We start from the raw sequence: 16731 nt of genomic DNA, 5'->3' as shown, positions 1-16731 counted from the left end.
CTAAATTCTTCCCCAGCTTGGGAAGCATTTTAGCTTCAAGAGGAAGCACTTGCTCCATGTTCAGAGCGGGCTGGATTTTTTACAGCATAATTCATCCTCTCCATCTTACTCAAACATTTATTCACTATAAAATATTTAGAATTGAACTTAGGTTTTTCTTTTTATTAATAGACCATCAAAGACATAATCACAGCCACAGGCATTGCTTTAAAATTAGTGCACTTGGTAATGGGAATACTGGTCTTTAGTGGTTTTACCTATGGAATGTCTTATTATTTTATCTTTCATTTTAGAATCAAGGCCAAAGAGGTATTCCTCTTTATTCATAGCCAAATGTCTGTTGGCTTGTCACCTAGAAAACAATCCATTCTGAATGATCTGCTCTGGCCTCGACCGGAGAAAAGTCAAGCTTGAGGTGTCCTCTGGGTCTTTCTCACCAGGTCCAGATATATATTGATAAATTTGTAGTAGACTCCTATGTCAAAACCCTGTATCCTTTTCATATAGGTTGTTCTCCTTTGAATGACTTAGATATGTGCCCTGAGTTTAGCAAATAATTTAAGGATATTCCCTATTACTAAAGTCATTTCACTTTGACGCTAAGAAGAATAAACAAATATTTGCCCGATTTTAAAGCATGAGAACCAAGTTCATAGTGCCTGAGTTTCTTAAAAATACCTTTGTGGAGATTCTGTTTTCCTTATATCCTTTAAATCATGTTAACAAGAACTTGAATTTTACATTTCCAAAAGTTTCCTTCCAAGGTAGTATTTTGCTTTATTTTAATGTTTTGAAATTCTGTTATTTGCATTGAGTTTTTTTCATTAATATGGATAGGTATCATTTAGGTATTTTAGTGGAGTTCTACTACACTGAAAGGAGCTTTAAAAAATCTTGTAAATTGTTACCTGAACATCAACTAAAAAAAATATGTTTTTGTAACTTTTTAAAAATGTTAGATAGAAAAATTCACATGTCTGTAGATAAATGTTTTGGGAATGCCTGAATGCCACGTCTTCCTAACACTTCCATTAAGTAATTAGGTTAAACAGCATTTTGCAAATGGGGGGATTGAGGTATCTGATTTAACATGTGTCATCGTTGACATTTCAGTATGTAGGCTCTATTTTTAAGGTGCATTGCTCCGATTAGCGGGAACCGTTTCTACTGTTGGGAAGGAAACAGTAGCAATGGGGTGATGGTTTAAATGGGTCTTCCTGTCTGCACAAAGGCACACCTGTGATAGCCTGGGCCGCCCAGATAATCAATGCTAAGACACTGCCCTGAGTTTCCATCTACAACTGGCCTCTCTGCCTAACCCTCTCAGACTTTCTGCTCCCTTGAACCCCCAGACCAGAGTATGGATATTTTACCAGCCACTCAGCAAATACTCTGTCTACTTGGGGAATCTGACCCTGTAAGTCAACTTTGATAGCTGAAAGCAGTTTTAAAAAAACAGTCCTGACTCTAGGCTAAAATTTGAAAAATTGCTCTTTTCATAGAATGTGCAAAATGTAACATCATCTCTTTCTGTTCAGATTTTTAACAGACCTTGGAAAATGACTGATTTTTAATGCCCTTTTCTCTGTTTATGACCCTGCTGCCTCAAGCTCACTGTGTTGGAACAGCCATAGGCCACATATCTGCTAGCATGTGTGTCTGGTGATTTGTAGAACTGCGTATATCACTCACAGTTCTTGGGTACACTGTATAGAAGAAGGAGCAGAAAACAAAGAACAAGCCTCTCTGGGAGATGGTGTGGTGGTTTTTGAGATCCCTGTCTCACCCAGTGATCATTTTGGAAAGGGCCGTGTTTTCATAGGGCCCCAGGGTTGCAAAGGATCTGGTTGTCAGAACTGAATATTCCATAAACACCTCCTCTTTCTAATTCTCTGACTTCTTGAACCTGGTAGTTAAGCCATCTCTTCTTGTCTAGATGACAAATTCCCCATTGTGGTGACATTACTCTGTGAGTTTTTTGGCCAAAGGTATGAAGGTTTTTCTAATTTGGTTTTCGTTGCACCACTAACAGACTATCGACTCTCACAGAGACTATTAATAGCTGCGTATTTCACTCCCCAAATCCCAAACCTAACAAAAGCCTTTATGTCTTTAAGATAGAAAATTTGGAGAGGCTTTACTGCACTATGGCTTGGAAAGAATATAATGGAAAATGTGTCTTTTTGATTCTGATGGAACATTCCTTCAGTGTTTTATCATTTAATGGATAATTACTCCTTTGAAGGCATTTCTTGTGTCTTCAAATATTTATTGTTTGAAATAATGCCAGTTCCTGGTTTGTCCAAATCCAAAGCCTTAAGTGCTCTGAAACTCTTTGTTTTCTGGAGTCTGCAGGAGCCATTGTTTAAAGAACATAGTGACAGCTCAGAGGATCATAGGGGAAGGGAGGGAAAACTGAATGGGAGGTCATCAGAGAGGGAGAAAAACCATGAGAGACTCTTGACTATGGGAAGCAAACTGGGGTTTGCTGGAGAGGAGGTGGGCAGGGGGATGGGGTAATTGGGTGATGGGCATTAAGGAGGGCATGTGATGTGATGAGCACTGGGTGTTATACGCAACTGGTAAATTATTAAAAAATAAAGAATATTTGAACAACTGCAAACAAAAAAAAATAAAGAACATAGTGACAGAGTCAAGCCTCATTCTTTGAGTGAAGGAGATAAGAAGCAGTGGCTCATGAAGATACCTGAGAATCTCAAGGGCTGGGGGCATGTCTTCCCCGCCCCCCCCTTAAGGTCGCCTTAAAAGCTTCAGGTAGAGTTCTGTGTACAGCAGACATCAAGCGTTGCTGCCATCCTCTCTCTCTGATGTGGGGGTGCTGTCAAAGGCATAGAGCCATCTTATAACTCTGACTGACGAGAGAGCCTTGAGGTAGGAAGAGCATTTCAAATGTTCTTCCAAGAGGACTGCTTATCAGAGCATCAGGGATTGCTGCTGAAGTCATTTGGAAACACTTCTCAAAGGGACAGGAAGAGCGAAGCATGTAGGAGTGGTCACACATGGTGACACTATGAAAAGGAAGTTGGAGAGAGCAGCGGAGGTGCAGGGACACAGACCTAAAGGGAATGCTGGTGTTACCGTAGTGACACAGGCTTTGTGCTCCTGCGTGGTGAAATGTCACCCTCAGCTTTACTTTCACAGTTTGATATTTTGGGTTGAAAAATGTTTATTAATATTTGAGCAATTGGTAATTGATACAAAGTTAAAGTTTTTTTTTTTTTTTTAAATTCTGGAAGCAATTAAAATACTGTTGTTTCGGTGCTCGTTCCTGGCACAGCAGTGGGCAGCTGAAGAAAGAGGCAAGGCAGGAGACCAAATCATTGCTGTGGCTATGTCACACTCTCTTGTCCTTTCTGTCTCTTACAGGAACCCCTGTTTGGTTTTATATGCAAATTGCACCAATAAGAAATGAACATGAAAAGGTGGTCTTGTTCCTATGTACTTTCAAGGATATTACGTTGTTCAAACAGCCAATAGAGGATGATTCAACAAAAGGTAATTTTCTTTTTCTTTTTCTTTTTTGAGAGAGAGAGAGAGTGGGGGGAGGGACAGAGGGAGAGAGAGAGAATCCTAAGCAGGCTCCCTGCCCAGCATGGAGCCGATGCAGGGCTTGATCTCACGACTCTGACATCATGACCTGAGCTGAAATCAAGAGTTGGTCACTTTAACTGACTGAGCCACCCAGGCGCCCCAACAAAAGGTAATTTTCAAAGGAATGGCCACACTTAAGAATTAGGCTGTCAATTAAATATATTTTTATTTAAAAAATACATAGGTTGCACTGGAACACAAAATTTTACTATTTGGTACTTCTTTTGCTTTACATTCATGCTAGTAATTATCCACAACCAGTTTTATTCAATCATGCCATTTGAATGGAAATAGCGTGGCTATCCAGAGTAGAAATAATAGTTGGTTAACTTAAATTATAATAAGAGGAATTGAGATAAGACATAAGGAAGAACTATCGTAGAGCATTATTAATTTAGAATCAATATAACGGGAATTTTGACAACTTCTTCCAGGATGAACTTTAGAAACACAAAATATAACAGCCTGTGAGATGGTTTGGGTGAAGTCCTTTTACAGCACAGTTGATCAGTTGATTGAATTTTGTTGAATTGATTAGAGATTGATTAGTTGACTTTTTTCACGTTACTTTTCACCCTTTACTTACTCAGCTTTTGTAGATTCTCTTGGGTAGATGCTGTTAGATTATGTGAAGAATAATTTTGTTATCAAGAGAGTGGCTGGCAAAATGCAAACATCCTGACTACAGTCTTACTGACTTTAATATTCAGGAGGAGAGTTATAGAAAGCAGTAGTCAGTGGCATGTGCTTTTATCTTGTTTTCTATGTAATTTACTCTCATTTTATTCTCTCCAATTATGTTTAAATTAAAAACTGGTATCTGATAAATGAAGAATTTCAAATACTCTTAGAAGTTTTATGACATGTTATTTTTAATAATCTCTTAGGAGACTAAAAATGTCATCTTCCTCTTTGCATTTGGCATTGCCTTTTCTTACCTCTTTAAAAAAACTGGCACGAAAGTTTAATTTTTCCAACTGTAATCATAATTGTAGAAAAATTTTATAGGTTTATTCCTTGCATATGAATTCACATATATTATACTGGGTCAGTTTTTGGTTAACATCAAATTATAAGTGGAAAATTTTGTAATGTGTAAACCATTTATTTTTATTTTTATTTTTTTTAAAGATTTTATTTATTTATTTGAGAGAGAGAAAGCACAAGAGGGGGGAGCGGGAGAGGGAGAAGCAGACTCCCCGCTGAGCAGGGAGCCTGATGCGGGACTCGATCCCGGGACTCCAGGATCATGACCTGAGCCGAAGGCAGTCGCTTAACCAACTGAGCCACCCAGGCGCCCAGTAATGTGTAAACCATTTAAAGTATAACATGGAACAATTTATTTGTGAATGTTTCTGAAAATGTGTGTATTAAATCATCTCCTGGAAGATCGAATATTCACTTTTGGACTTATTTTACCTGTTCTTCTACCTTTACTCATAGACCCAGTGTCTAGAAGGTTTAGGATGAATTTAAATACTGTTTTTAAAAATAGAATAGTTTTCTAATAGTATTTAGGTTTAATGCTTGTTTGTTTGTTTTAAAATTCAAGGTGCTCCATCCAATGGCAACAGAATTTGTGTTCTCAAGCTTACGTGGAACATTCACTAGATAGATCACATTCTGGCCATAAAACACACCTTGGCCAATTTAAAAGAATAGAAATCTTAAAAGGCATGTCCTTAGACCACAATGAAATTAAACTAGAAATCAATAACAGAAAGATAGCTAAGAAATCTCCAAATACTTAGAAATTAACACATTTCTAAATAACCCATGGGCCAAAGAAGAAGCCTGAAGATAAATTAGAAAAATATTTTGACTAACTGAAAATGAAATTACAAATTATCAAATTAATGGGATATAGCAAAAGTAGTGGTTAGAGCAAAATGTATGTAACATTAAATGCATATATGAGAAAAGAGGAAAGATATAAAATTAAAACCCTAAGCTTCTACCTTTGGGAGACAAAGAAGAGCAATTTAAGTGAAAGCAAGCTGAAGACAAGAAATAAGAAACTTTAGAGCAGAAATCAATGAACTAGAAAATAGGAAAACATTAGAGAAAATCACCACAACTCAAAGCTAGTTCTTTAAAAAGATCATCAAAGGTAATAAACCTCTAGCCAGGCTAACCAAGAACAAAGGGAGAAGAAGCAGATTACCAATATTAGAAGTTAAAGAAGGGCCATCACAACTCATCTCAAGGACATTAAAGCATATAAAGGAATACTTTGATCAACTCTATAGCCATTGAATTGATAATTTAGGGGAAATGGACCATTTCTTTGAAAAACAAACTGCCAGAACTCACACTAGGAGAAATAGATAACTTAAATCATCTTATATCTATTAAAAAATAATTAATAATTAATAAACTTCCAAAACAAAGAAACACCATGTATGATGTTTCTGTTTTTCATTTTTGGCAAATCTACAATCTTTTCCAAAAATAGAAGCAGAGAGAACTCTCCTCACTTGTTCTATGAGACCAGCACTACCCTCATACCAAAACCAGAAAAAGACATCACTAGAAAAGAACATTATAGACCAATATTTCTCATGAATATTCATATAAAAATACTCAACAAAAATTGAATCTACATGACAACTAAGTGGGATCTATTCCACATATGCAAAGTGGGTTCAACATGAAAAAAATCAATCACTGTAATCTACTATTTGAACAGGCTAAAAAAAGAAAGATCATATCATTTCATTTGACATAGAACAAGGATTTGACAAAATCCAGCACCCATTCATGGTAAAAACTCTTGGCAAAGTAGGAATGGAGAGCAACTTCCTCAACTTGATAAGGAACATCTATGAAAAACCTCCAGTTAACAGCTGACTATATCTTAAAGTAATATGTTTTTAAATAAAAGATAAGTAATTTTTATATGATTTGTGACCTAACATTCTTCAGATGAATTTGTCTTGCTTTCACACTGAATGACAGTAATACTGAGTAAAAAGCTTTTGTGTCACAGTATTTTCCCTTATATAATATTTATATTTATATTTGATGAATATTATAATTCTCTCTCTTTAAGTGATTTCATGACACTGCTGAAGTTAGGGAGAGTACATACAGTACATTCTCAATTTTGATATGCTGAACATTGATTGATGGTGTCAGTATATGTAGTCTATTTATGGAAACTAAAAATTGACAGCATTTTTTAGTGAAATTGGGGAAAAGGTGCTAATATTGAGCATTGACTTTTATTTCTCAAGTTAATGCCCTTCCATTTATCTGCCTACACCTGCATCCCTGTATCCTTATATCAGAATCTCAGAGTTCTTCATCAGGCAAAATCTTTTAAATGCATAACTCATTCTTACAAAAAAAATGGCATTTGAATAAACTCCAAACAACTCAGACCATTTGATTTTGAACTATGTGCTTGATAGGCATGTAAATTAGAATTTACAGGGAAAATCAGACCCCATTGTGAAAATCATTAGAGAAGACTATCTCTTTCCAGTGCCAGAATTTGTAGGGGAAGAGCTTATTTTAAACAGACTTTTATTTTGAGACTTTTCCACACCTTTCAAATACATAACAGATCACTGAAAAAAGTATTGCACAATGTAACTATGAATGCTGTATATGAGCTACTTTCTATTGTTCAAATGAGCTGTAAAATTAATATGAAAAATTCAATAGAAATAAAATATTTATGACATTAAGTAATCATCCTACTATCTCTATGAAGGTAGAAGTATAGGAAAGTGTGTTTGGAAATCTTGGCAGAAAAAATATGTCTCTCAAATTCTTAAGTTGAATAAAGGGGACTGTGGAACTTTTGAGAAAGAGCAGAGGAGATTTCATGATAACACCATAATATCAAAATGATTTGGGTCTAAAACAATGAACTGGGAGATGGTAGATTTACTTTTAATTTAACCTTGGGCACCAGAGTTACTTAACATGAGCCTTCTTATGACTCTTGTAGGAAAGTTTTGTTCCCCTTGTTTATCTATTTTACTGATTTTTTTCCCCTCAACCAAAAATGCTGATTAGGCGTACAGAATGGTGCAGGCACCATTCTAGGTCCTGGAGATACACAGTTCCTTTCCATCCTAATGGGGGGAGGGGAGACAAACAAGTAAATATATATTGGAAGTTTTCTTCCGATTGCTCTTCTCAGGAATATAAAAAACATGGTTATCACCTGAGAGTAAGGATGGTGAAGGAGATGAAGAAGTATTGAAGTCATGGTGAGAGAGAAGTAGGTATGAAATGGTAATCTAAGAGGGTGGAGAAGTGAGCAGGCAAAGGGAATTTGGTAAGCTGAACACTAAGGTCTGCTTGGGACTAGTGGTCATGAGTTCCACTAGAATCTATGAGCATGATTATTGTTTTACTCTATCCATATTCAGTCAAAGATCTATAGATGAAGAAGTAATGAAGAGTTGGATTTAACCAGAGTTGGGATTTGGTAAGGTGAGTGAATGGAAAAGAATCAGGGCAAAGTATCAGGGAGTTGAGTTGCAAGGGAGGAGATGGAGGGTGTTTGTAAAATTTGAAGAAATACTTAGGTAATAGAGTTCTACCTAGGACATAGGAAATAGTATTTTAAGATACAGAATAGACAAGTGAATCCATACCTTAGCAGGCCAGAATGGAACTTTTAATCCCAGAGCAAGGGTATTTTTACCTTCCCCCTCCCCCTCCTCCTCCTCTCCCTCCTCCTCCTCCTCCTCTTCCTCTTCTTCTTCTTCTTCAATTCTTCTTCGAGTTAGCAGACAATTAATAAATTTGATAAAGGGCATCTACAAAAAGGATATCTACACAAATATCATACTTAATGGTTGAAACATTGAAAGGTTTCCCTTTGAGATTATTAACAAGTAAACAGTGCCCCCATAGCCACTGCTATTCAGCACTTTACATTTGACTTTCTTAATGTGAAAAGGGGCCAGTGATTAGAGCAAAGGCCTAAGTCCTTTGAGGATTTGCCAAGGTTGGAATTGACATCAATTTCCTACTTGCTTTGGTATTTTTACCAAGAAACTCAGATACATGGTTGAAAGAGTTGAGTAAAGGCTAATTCTGAATTTTATTTCTAAATTGTATCTGGGATAGTAACTATAATATGATGGCAGCCAACCAATCTGAGTGCGCCTCTTCCTCATAATGAATCTTATAATACCAAAACTTCATTCTAGGTTGATTTTTTTCCCTTAAAAAGAATGGCACTGAGTGATGTCAGTGATACCTCTGACTTATACCATGACGGATGGTAGTAAAAACCATCGAAGGGGAAGGAATCCAGTTTTGATGGAGTAGTTACTATATGTCAGGAAGTTTATGTTCTTTATTGCTCTTTCCTATAATTCTGAAAATTAGTATCATTATCTCCATTTTACTGTTGAAGATCCTGACATGCAAAGTGTGACTGATTTCCAATCCCATGTTCTCTCTATTGCACCATGCTGTCTCATCCTTTCCAGTGGAAACTTATTATTGTGGTTTGGCCACATTAATACCCTGCTCACCTTTTTTCCTACAGCAATTAAGCACATGTTGAGAACACTCTGATTCTGACAGAATTGAACTGTTTTGAACCAAGAAATTTACTGATAATAATTCAAGGGGGCAAAGCATTTTTGTTATCTTTTGTTCCTGGTACTGAGATCTTGGAACTGTTGCTCAGATAATCAGTCAATGGTACCTGATTCATCATTTGTAATAATACAAAGGGGAAAAATTACAGCCAAGAAATCCATTTCGTTGATTATCCATGTGTGTTCTACAAGAGATGGCCAGAATCTCTGCCCATTTATCCTGTACGGTATTTTCAAACAGATTCCAAAACTGCCAAGACACTCACAGTGTGAAATATCCTGTGCCAAATAGTTATGGCATCTTCATGCCAATAATTGAGACAAAAAAATTCTTACAGAATGAAGCTAACAGCAAAAATAGCAACCTTCCCCTGTGGGAAGCCAGTGGTTTTCTTTATAGAGAGGAAACAACAGATGAAATATGAGTAATTATGCCATGTAGTCTCTTTGGCCAAGAGTATAATTGTTTACCTAAGCTTTTTTCGTATAGATTAGAATCTTGTGTTGCAGTCTAATAGATTGATTTAACTGCCTCTGTGACTTCCTCTTATTTTTAAGATTAGGCAGTGCATGACAAAGAGGTTAATTGCAACCCAATAGAGCTAAACTAATGTTTTATTAAGAAGGAGATGGCATCCTGAGCTTTTAGGAGAACAAATGTTCTCATAATTCCATGAACAACTCATAGAGCAAGTATTAGGCTCTTCATAGTCAGCTGTCTGTTCACATTACCCCATATCGACCACATCTAAGTAACATCAGCGAACTGTGCTGAATAATCAGTTACACCAGTGAGGTCTCTGTAAAGGTGAGATCTGTAAATGTATCACTGGGAAAAGTTAGAACTGCTGATGTGTCTTTTTTCTCTGACCTAGACAGTATGGCTGCTCGACTTTTTCAAAGTTTGACTGTATAGTGGGGGTTGGTGACAGATCAAATGAACTAATTTAGTTAATAACATAGGCAATTCCGAATGCGTCCAAGGGCACAAAGGGATAGGCATAAGGAAATTCACTGTGGTGTTGTTAGTGATAGTGAAAATCTAGAAACTACTTAAATGTTCATGAATAGAACATGTGCATGATCAGAAAAGAGCAAATGTCTACTACTCTGAGATGATAAAGGTGCAGGCAAGAATCAGTGCCATACAGGTGGGTCTTGAGATGGAGGGGACAGAAGGGAAATTGAGGGCTATCTATTATGTTTCTTTTGGCTTCTGTTTATTCAATAACATTTGACAAGGTAATCTGAGAGTGAGGAGAAAGGGGTGGTATAGGGGTCTTGAAAAAAGTGCTAACTGTTTAGAACTGAGGACTATAAGAAAGCCCTAACCCTAGCCATTATCCTAGGAAATGAGAGAATGCATGCCATTTGATGATTTGTATTCTTCTATATGTCAATGAATTTATTCCTCCAATATCTCTTTTAATTTTTTTCAAAATATTTTCTGGATAAACCTTATTGAACTCTGGGAATAAAAATGGGCTTCTTTCTAAATCCAGTACTCAGAAGTACTAAGATGTGTAACATCACTTGTCTTAGGAAAATGAAGCTTCAATAAGTATAACATTGCCTTGTAAGTTTCTAGAAATATTCAATGCAATTATAAATCCAGTTGAAGTAAGAAAGAGAAATGATCACAAGAAATATTTCAGGTGCCAACATTGTTACTGTCATCTGAAGATACTCTTACCACTATGAGTGGATCAGAGAAGCTTCCAGAAGGAGATAATGCTTTAACTGAGTCTGGAGGTGCCAGTAAATGCATGAAAGCCTGGAAACACTGAATATCATGGGGTGTACAGAGAATTCTTAGTAGATTTAATTTTAGTTTTGAATTTATTCTTTTTTTTTTAATTTGCTACTGATTTTAGTAGGGCTGGAATACAGAGTATATATGAATAAGTAGAAGGGGATGAATGCAGAGCAATCTTTGGGATCAGAAACTAAATGACCTATATACCAAGGATATGCAATGTTATACTGAAGGCTTCCAGGGGTCTCTTAAAGAGTTTGAAATAAGGGAAGGGCGTGGACCAGTTGTGTGCTTTAGAAAGCACTCTGGCAGCAATGTAGAGAGTTGCTTGGGGAGTATATGGTCAGCGAGCAGATAGAGAGTATAGTCTTTAAGATGCACGGGTGGAAGATGATATACTGTCTGACATATAGGGATGGAGAGAGGAGATTCAACTTGAGTATTTATTAATAAGTTATAGTCTATAAGACTTAGAAGTGATTGGATATGTGGATGTGGAGATAATAGTGAAGGAGGATGGTAAATTTCAAGTTTCTGATTTGGGCAATGGAAATATCATGGGCCCATTCACCAAGTCCAGGAATACATGAAAGATGTGGAGTTGGAGATGGAGAGAGAAGATGATGAGATCAATTTTGGACATGTTGTCAGATGCCTATAGACTATCTTAGTAAGAGGTGGCTAATGGCTGATTAGATACTAGATAGGTCTAGTCCTCAGAAGAAGAGTCTAGATTGGTGATAGAGATTGCATATTGGTCTTTTACATTGATGTTAAGTTCTTAGAGAGCTGGTGGCATATCTGGTGCTTCCTTTTTTTAAATTTTTTTTTAGCACATTACACAGGGTTAACCTTAGGGTTACATACAATTCTCAAGGCCTAACATTTTTTTTCTTCTAGCCACTAGGATAAAGTCCATTAATTAAGAATTAAGGACCTTCTACCAACTGATGCCAGTTTACCTATTTTCTAATCCACTTGTTGGATACCATAGACGGAGCTGAATTGGTAGGGAAATACAAAGCTTAACTGAAGTCAGAATTAGCCTGAAGAATGGTAGTAAACTATGATGTCATCTACCTAGTATAGTTTGAAAGACATTTGACAGGTGTCTGCCCAGGATTTCTTCCTTCATCTTTTGTCACATTGTTTGAAATTTCATCATTGCCATTACAGTTATTCCTTGGGACCAGCAGGAGTTTTCCTTGTTAAGGAGTTATTTGACAAATAACCTAGTTAGGGGCACTAGCATAGAAATTATCACATGGTCTTAATGGAATCTTTAATAAATTAGAGTCTTTGGGATATGTAGAGAAAGGGTAATTGAGATAGGACCAGAGTATGGTTAGTTTTGCTCTACTTATTCACATTTCCTTGAAATTAATTATTTTAGTAACAGGAATTTGAGGCCTCAGAAGAAATTTCTTTTCTTTTTTTTTTTTTTTAAGATTTTATTTGTTTATTTGATAGAGAGCGAGAGAGGGAACACAAGCAGGGGGAGTGGGAGTGGGAGAAGCAGGCTTCCCACTGAGCAGGGAGCCCAATGTGGGGCTCAATCCCAGGACTCTGGGATCATGACCTGAGCCGAAGGCGGATGCTTAACAACTGAGCCACCCAGACGCCCTCAGAAGAAATTTCTTTCTCATTAAATTCACATCCCTTTCCCCCAGAAGTTAAAATTACTACTCTTTCAGAAAACAATATTAGGGATTCTAGATATTTAAGGAAGGATCTTTAGCTATCACTGTAGTTGTTAAGAGAGAAATAACATTTTTCTATGTAACAAGAAAAGATGGAAGTGTGATAAGAACCATAATATGTGAGATTTGTCAAAATTGGGCTTCATTTTCTTATGTGTATATATCTGCACACAATGCACAGTAGAACTGTTTTTATTAGTCTATAATAAATACCCCTGCCCCCAACTTTCAGTGGCTTAACACAACAGAAGCCTATTTCTTGCTCACATTACAGTCCGAGGCAGGTGATCCTTGGCATATGGCAATCTTCTGTGCCCTGATTCAGTGCTTTACCTTTCCCTGGGGCCTTGTTGTCACTTGCATCCAGCTGGTAGAAAGAGGAAGAAAGTGTAGAGAAGTCTCACTTGCTTCTTATGTTGCGGCATGCACATGTGTAGGAGTGACACACTTCATTTCTGCTTTTATTCCATTGATGAGAACTAGGGACATGGACACAGCTAGATGCAAGGAATGCTGGGAAGTGTAGTCATGGCTGGGCAGCTGTGTTCCAGTAACAAATCTATATAATGCAAGGGGGAGCACAGAATTTTGTGGGCAGCTGTAACTTGGCTACTGAGACTATGTAATAGATATGAGCAAAACACAAAGGTCACATATAAAAATTACTCATTACTTTATAGCTGCGCTTGAAATGTGATTATGTTTATGCAGAAATAAAATGCTTTAGATTGATACTTTTTATTAGTTCTGGATGTTGTGCTATTTCTTAGATCCTTTGAATATTAGCAAGAATGTTGGGTTCCATATTCATTATATGTGAAAAACTGAGACTTTCTCTCCTTACTTTTAAGGTTGGACAAAATTTGCCCGATTGACACGGGCTTTGACAAATAGCCGAAGTGTTTTGCAGCAGCTCACGCCAATGAATAAAACAGAGGTGGTCCACAAACATTCAAGATTAGCTGAAGTAAGTGGGAGACTAACTTTCCTTCCCAAGATGGTGGTGGTGGTACATTTTTTCCCCCCAAATGATTCAATATAGGTATTTCTGGTTATTATTTTACAAGTACTTATCTTCTAATTATTTTTCCCTTATGGAATTACAGAAATTTTAAATATTTCTTTTTATTTTCTCATATTCTTGAAATGAGAAACTAGTTCATGACATCCCAAGTGGTATTTGTAGAGGGTGAGGTTTTCTTTGAGTAAATGAGATAGGAAGTTCACTCATTTTATCTATTTATGTATGCAGCACAAACTCATTGAGAGTTTTCTCTGTGCCTGATACTTTACAAAGGATGTGAAGATGAATAAGCAATGGGCTCTACCATCAAGGAACTAAAGATCAAGCAGAAGAAACTGACAATAGGATATGATAAATAGGATGATAGGGTGCAGTGGGAACACATACAAGAGCATTTGCCTAGAGTTGGGGCTCTAGGGAGGCTTACCTGAGTGAGGTGATACCTGGGGTGAGTGAATGTTGAAGGAAAAATATGAGAAATGGGTAAAGAAGAGATGCAGGTCATTTCTACCAGGGAGACCAGCATGTGCAAAGGCTCAGAGATGAGAGAGTATGATGACTTTGAATATGAGTTCAGTGTGGGTGAAGTCAGGTGAAGGAAAGGTTAAAGTTATGTAGAGTGAAACAGTGGTGGTTGGTGTCCCATGTGCCAGGGAAATGATATGATCACATTTATGCTTTAGAGAAACCTCTCAAAGGGAGATTGGTCCCTATGGTTTTCTTTGCAATGCCATGTTTTTCTTGTATTAATTTAAAAACTTGATTCCAAGAAGGGGTCCATAGCTTTCATCAGATTACCAAAAGGGATCTGTGGTACAAAAATGATTAAAAACCTAGTGGCTTTGTGTTGAATGGGTAGATAGGGAAACTAGTTAAGAAAACCTAAGAGTAAATCAGCTAGACTGACCATGGCTTTAAGCAAGGAAACCGGAAATGGAAATGGGCAGATCCAGACACTCCAAGATTAGAGTCAACATATTTGTTGATAGATAAGAATTGAATGTGAAAAAGAGGATGAGTCAAAGACAACTGGATAGATAGTACTGTGGCTAATAAAATGACAAATATAAGAGAAGGAAGAGAAGGTTTGGGGACAGTGGGAATGAGTTCAGTTTTGGGGATGTTAAGTTTAAAGTGCCTGACAGGAAATCCAAGTGGAGATGCCTCAAATGCAGAGGGATGAAGGGGGGGAAATTGGAGGGGGAGATGAACCATGAGAGACTATGGACTCTGAGAAACAAACTGAGGGTTCTAGAGGGGAGGGGCGTGGGGGGATGGGTTAGCCTGGTGATGGGTATTAAAGAGGGCACGTACTGCATGGAGCACTGGGTGTTATACTCAAACAATGAATCATGGAACACTACATCAAAAACTAATGATGTACTGTATGGTGATTAACATAACATAATAATAAAAAAAAAGGCAGAGGGATTTCTGGGTCTGGCTCTGGAGGGATATCTGGGTCTGAATTTCAGGCCTTGGTGCCCTAGGACTAGATGATGTTACCCAGAGAAAGTATATTGAAACCAGAGAGAAAAGGAATTGAGGACAGAACTCCAGGGCCGCTAAAAGCTTTCTTGTTCATGTGTCTTCTGTAATCATCACTTGTCTTCCTGGTGTGAATGATGCCAAAAGCTAACTAAACTACAAAAGCTTGGCTAAGCACTTAGTGGGCACTCACAGAATATTCTGAGGTAGCTTACCAAAGAAGAGAAAGATGAAATTAAATATATATGTTCATCAGTTTGCTCTGCTGGAGAAAAGTGAGTTGAAGAGCTCCAGAGTAACTTTCTAAACTAGTGGCAGATATTAAATTTGGTTTGGAGAGGGTGTGGAAGTAAAGTTTGTTCCTTGAATTTGGAGGACTCTGGATTTTTCTTGGACCATAGCTAACAGGGGACTTAGAAGGCTTTCTGCTCTAAATAGCACTGTTAGCCTGGGGAGAGATTAATACTTAGATGTGCAATCAGGTTTTTAAAAGCCCAGGTAAGACATTAACATAATTAAATATTAACTAATAATAATAATCACAATATTTTAAAAGACAATATGCAATTAGGACAAGATTTAAAGCAGGCTATTAGATACAACTTCCTTTGTCAGTGATGCTTGTTATAAAGTACTACTTGATTTTAAAGCTTTCTTTTCTGCCTTGAGTTGTCCCTTTTTTTCTACAAATCAAGCTGAAGTGGAGGGACATGTTTCTGTGACTGCTGACTTTCATAGTCATGATTCCTTCTGGGTCTTAACAATACCTTATTCAGAGTTTTTCTTTTCTCCGTTGTACAACTGGGCAAGAACAAGAGGAAGGGACCATAGAGAGGAAAATATTTTACCTTAGCACCCTGAAACATTCATTGGTTTTTTCCTTCTGCATCAAGTGGGAAGTTTCTTTCCCCTCAATAGCACATGATTTTTTACTTTTATTTTTGAGGAAATTTCACCCCTGTTTCTTCCCATCTGATTTTATTTTATTTTTGCATCGCCTTTGGATTATTGATAGTTTCTTTATTGGTCATCTCTAATTCACAAACCTGACTCAGATACAAAACTGTTTTCTGTCAGGTCATAGGCTTGATTTCAGAGAACATGAAGAAATAATGAGATTTTCAAAAGATATTTTGTCTGCATGTGCTCTTAGTCCAAAGTTTGACCCAAAAGAAGCAACAAGTTAGCAGAAGGATATCATTTCAAAAATTTTACTCAGAGTCATATAATTTGTTCAACCTGACTATTTGGATTTGCTGTTGAACTTCAGGTTTTCACTTTTTCCAAGACATATAAATTTTATCACAGTGCCATCGGGACACCTACATTTGGAGCCAGTTCCTGGTTTCAAAGATCTGGGTCTCCTTGTAGGTAGTTCATCAGTTGTCCACAAGAACTGACTTCCTGCTGACTGGCTTCAGCTTTTCACTTTTACAGGGGTGAAGATAAATATCTGTACCAATGCCATGTCCTTGGTTCTGATTCTATTAGTGTCAGTGCTCTCAGATATTCAGAGAGAAAGAACGTGTTTGTATTGGTACAAAAATAATCTGAAAATGTGTTTTCATCCCCCTCCAC

The 16731-nt window shown here is 37.1% G+C and overlaps 1 protein-coding gene across 1 annotated transcript in view; it reads left to right on the top strand.

Annotated features, from left to right (window-relative positions):
• The window catches only part of KCNH5 (potassium voltage-gated channel subfamily H member 5), a 311548-nt gene that overhangs the window by 44396 nt on the left and 250421 nt on the right, over positions 1-16731 (top strand). Inside the window, exons 4-5 of the mRNA XM_078053792.1 lie at positions 3388-3516; positions 13493-13608. Of these exons, the coding sequence (XP_077909918.1) occupies positions 3388-3516; positions 13493-13608 (245 nt within the window). The remainder of the gene's footprint in view (positions 1-3387; positions 3517-13492; positions 13609-16731) is intronic.

Source organism: Halichoerus grypus, chromosome 8 (genome assembly GCF_964656455.1).
Source record: "Halichoerus grypus chromosome 8, mHalGry1.hap1.1, whole genome shotgun sequence".
NCBI classification, from domain to species: Eukaryota; Metazoa; Chordata; class Mammalia; order Carnivora; family Phocidae; genus Halichoerus; species Halichoerus grypus.
Note: the sequence above shows the minus strand (reverse complement) of the source record. Positions and strands in the feature narration are given on the sequence as shown.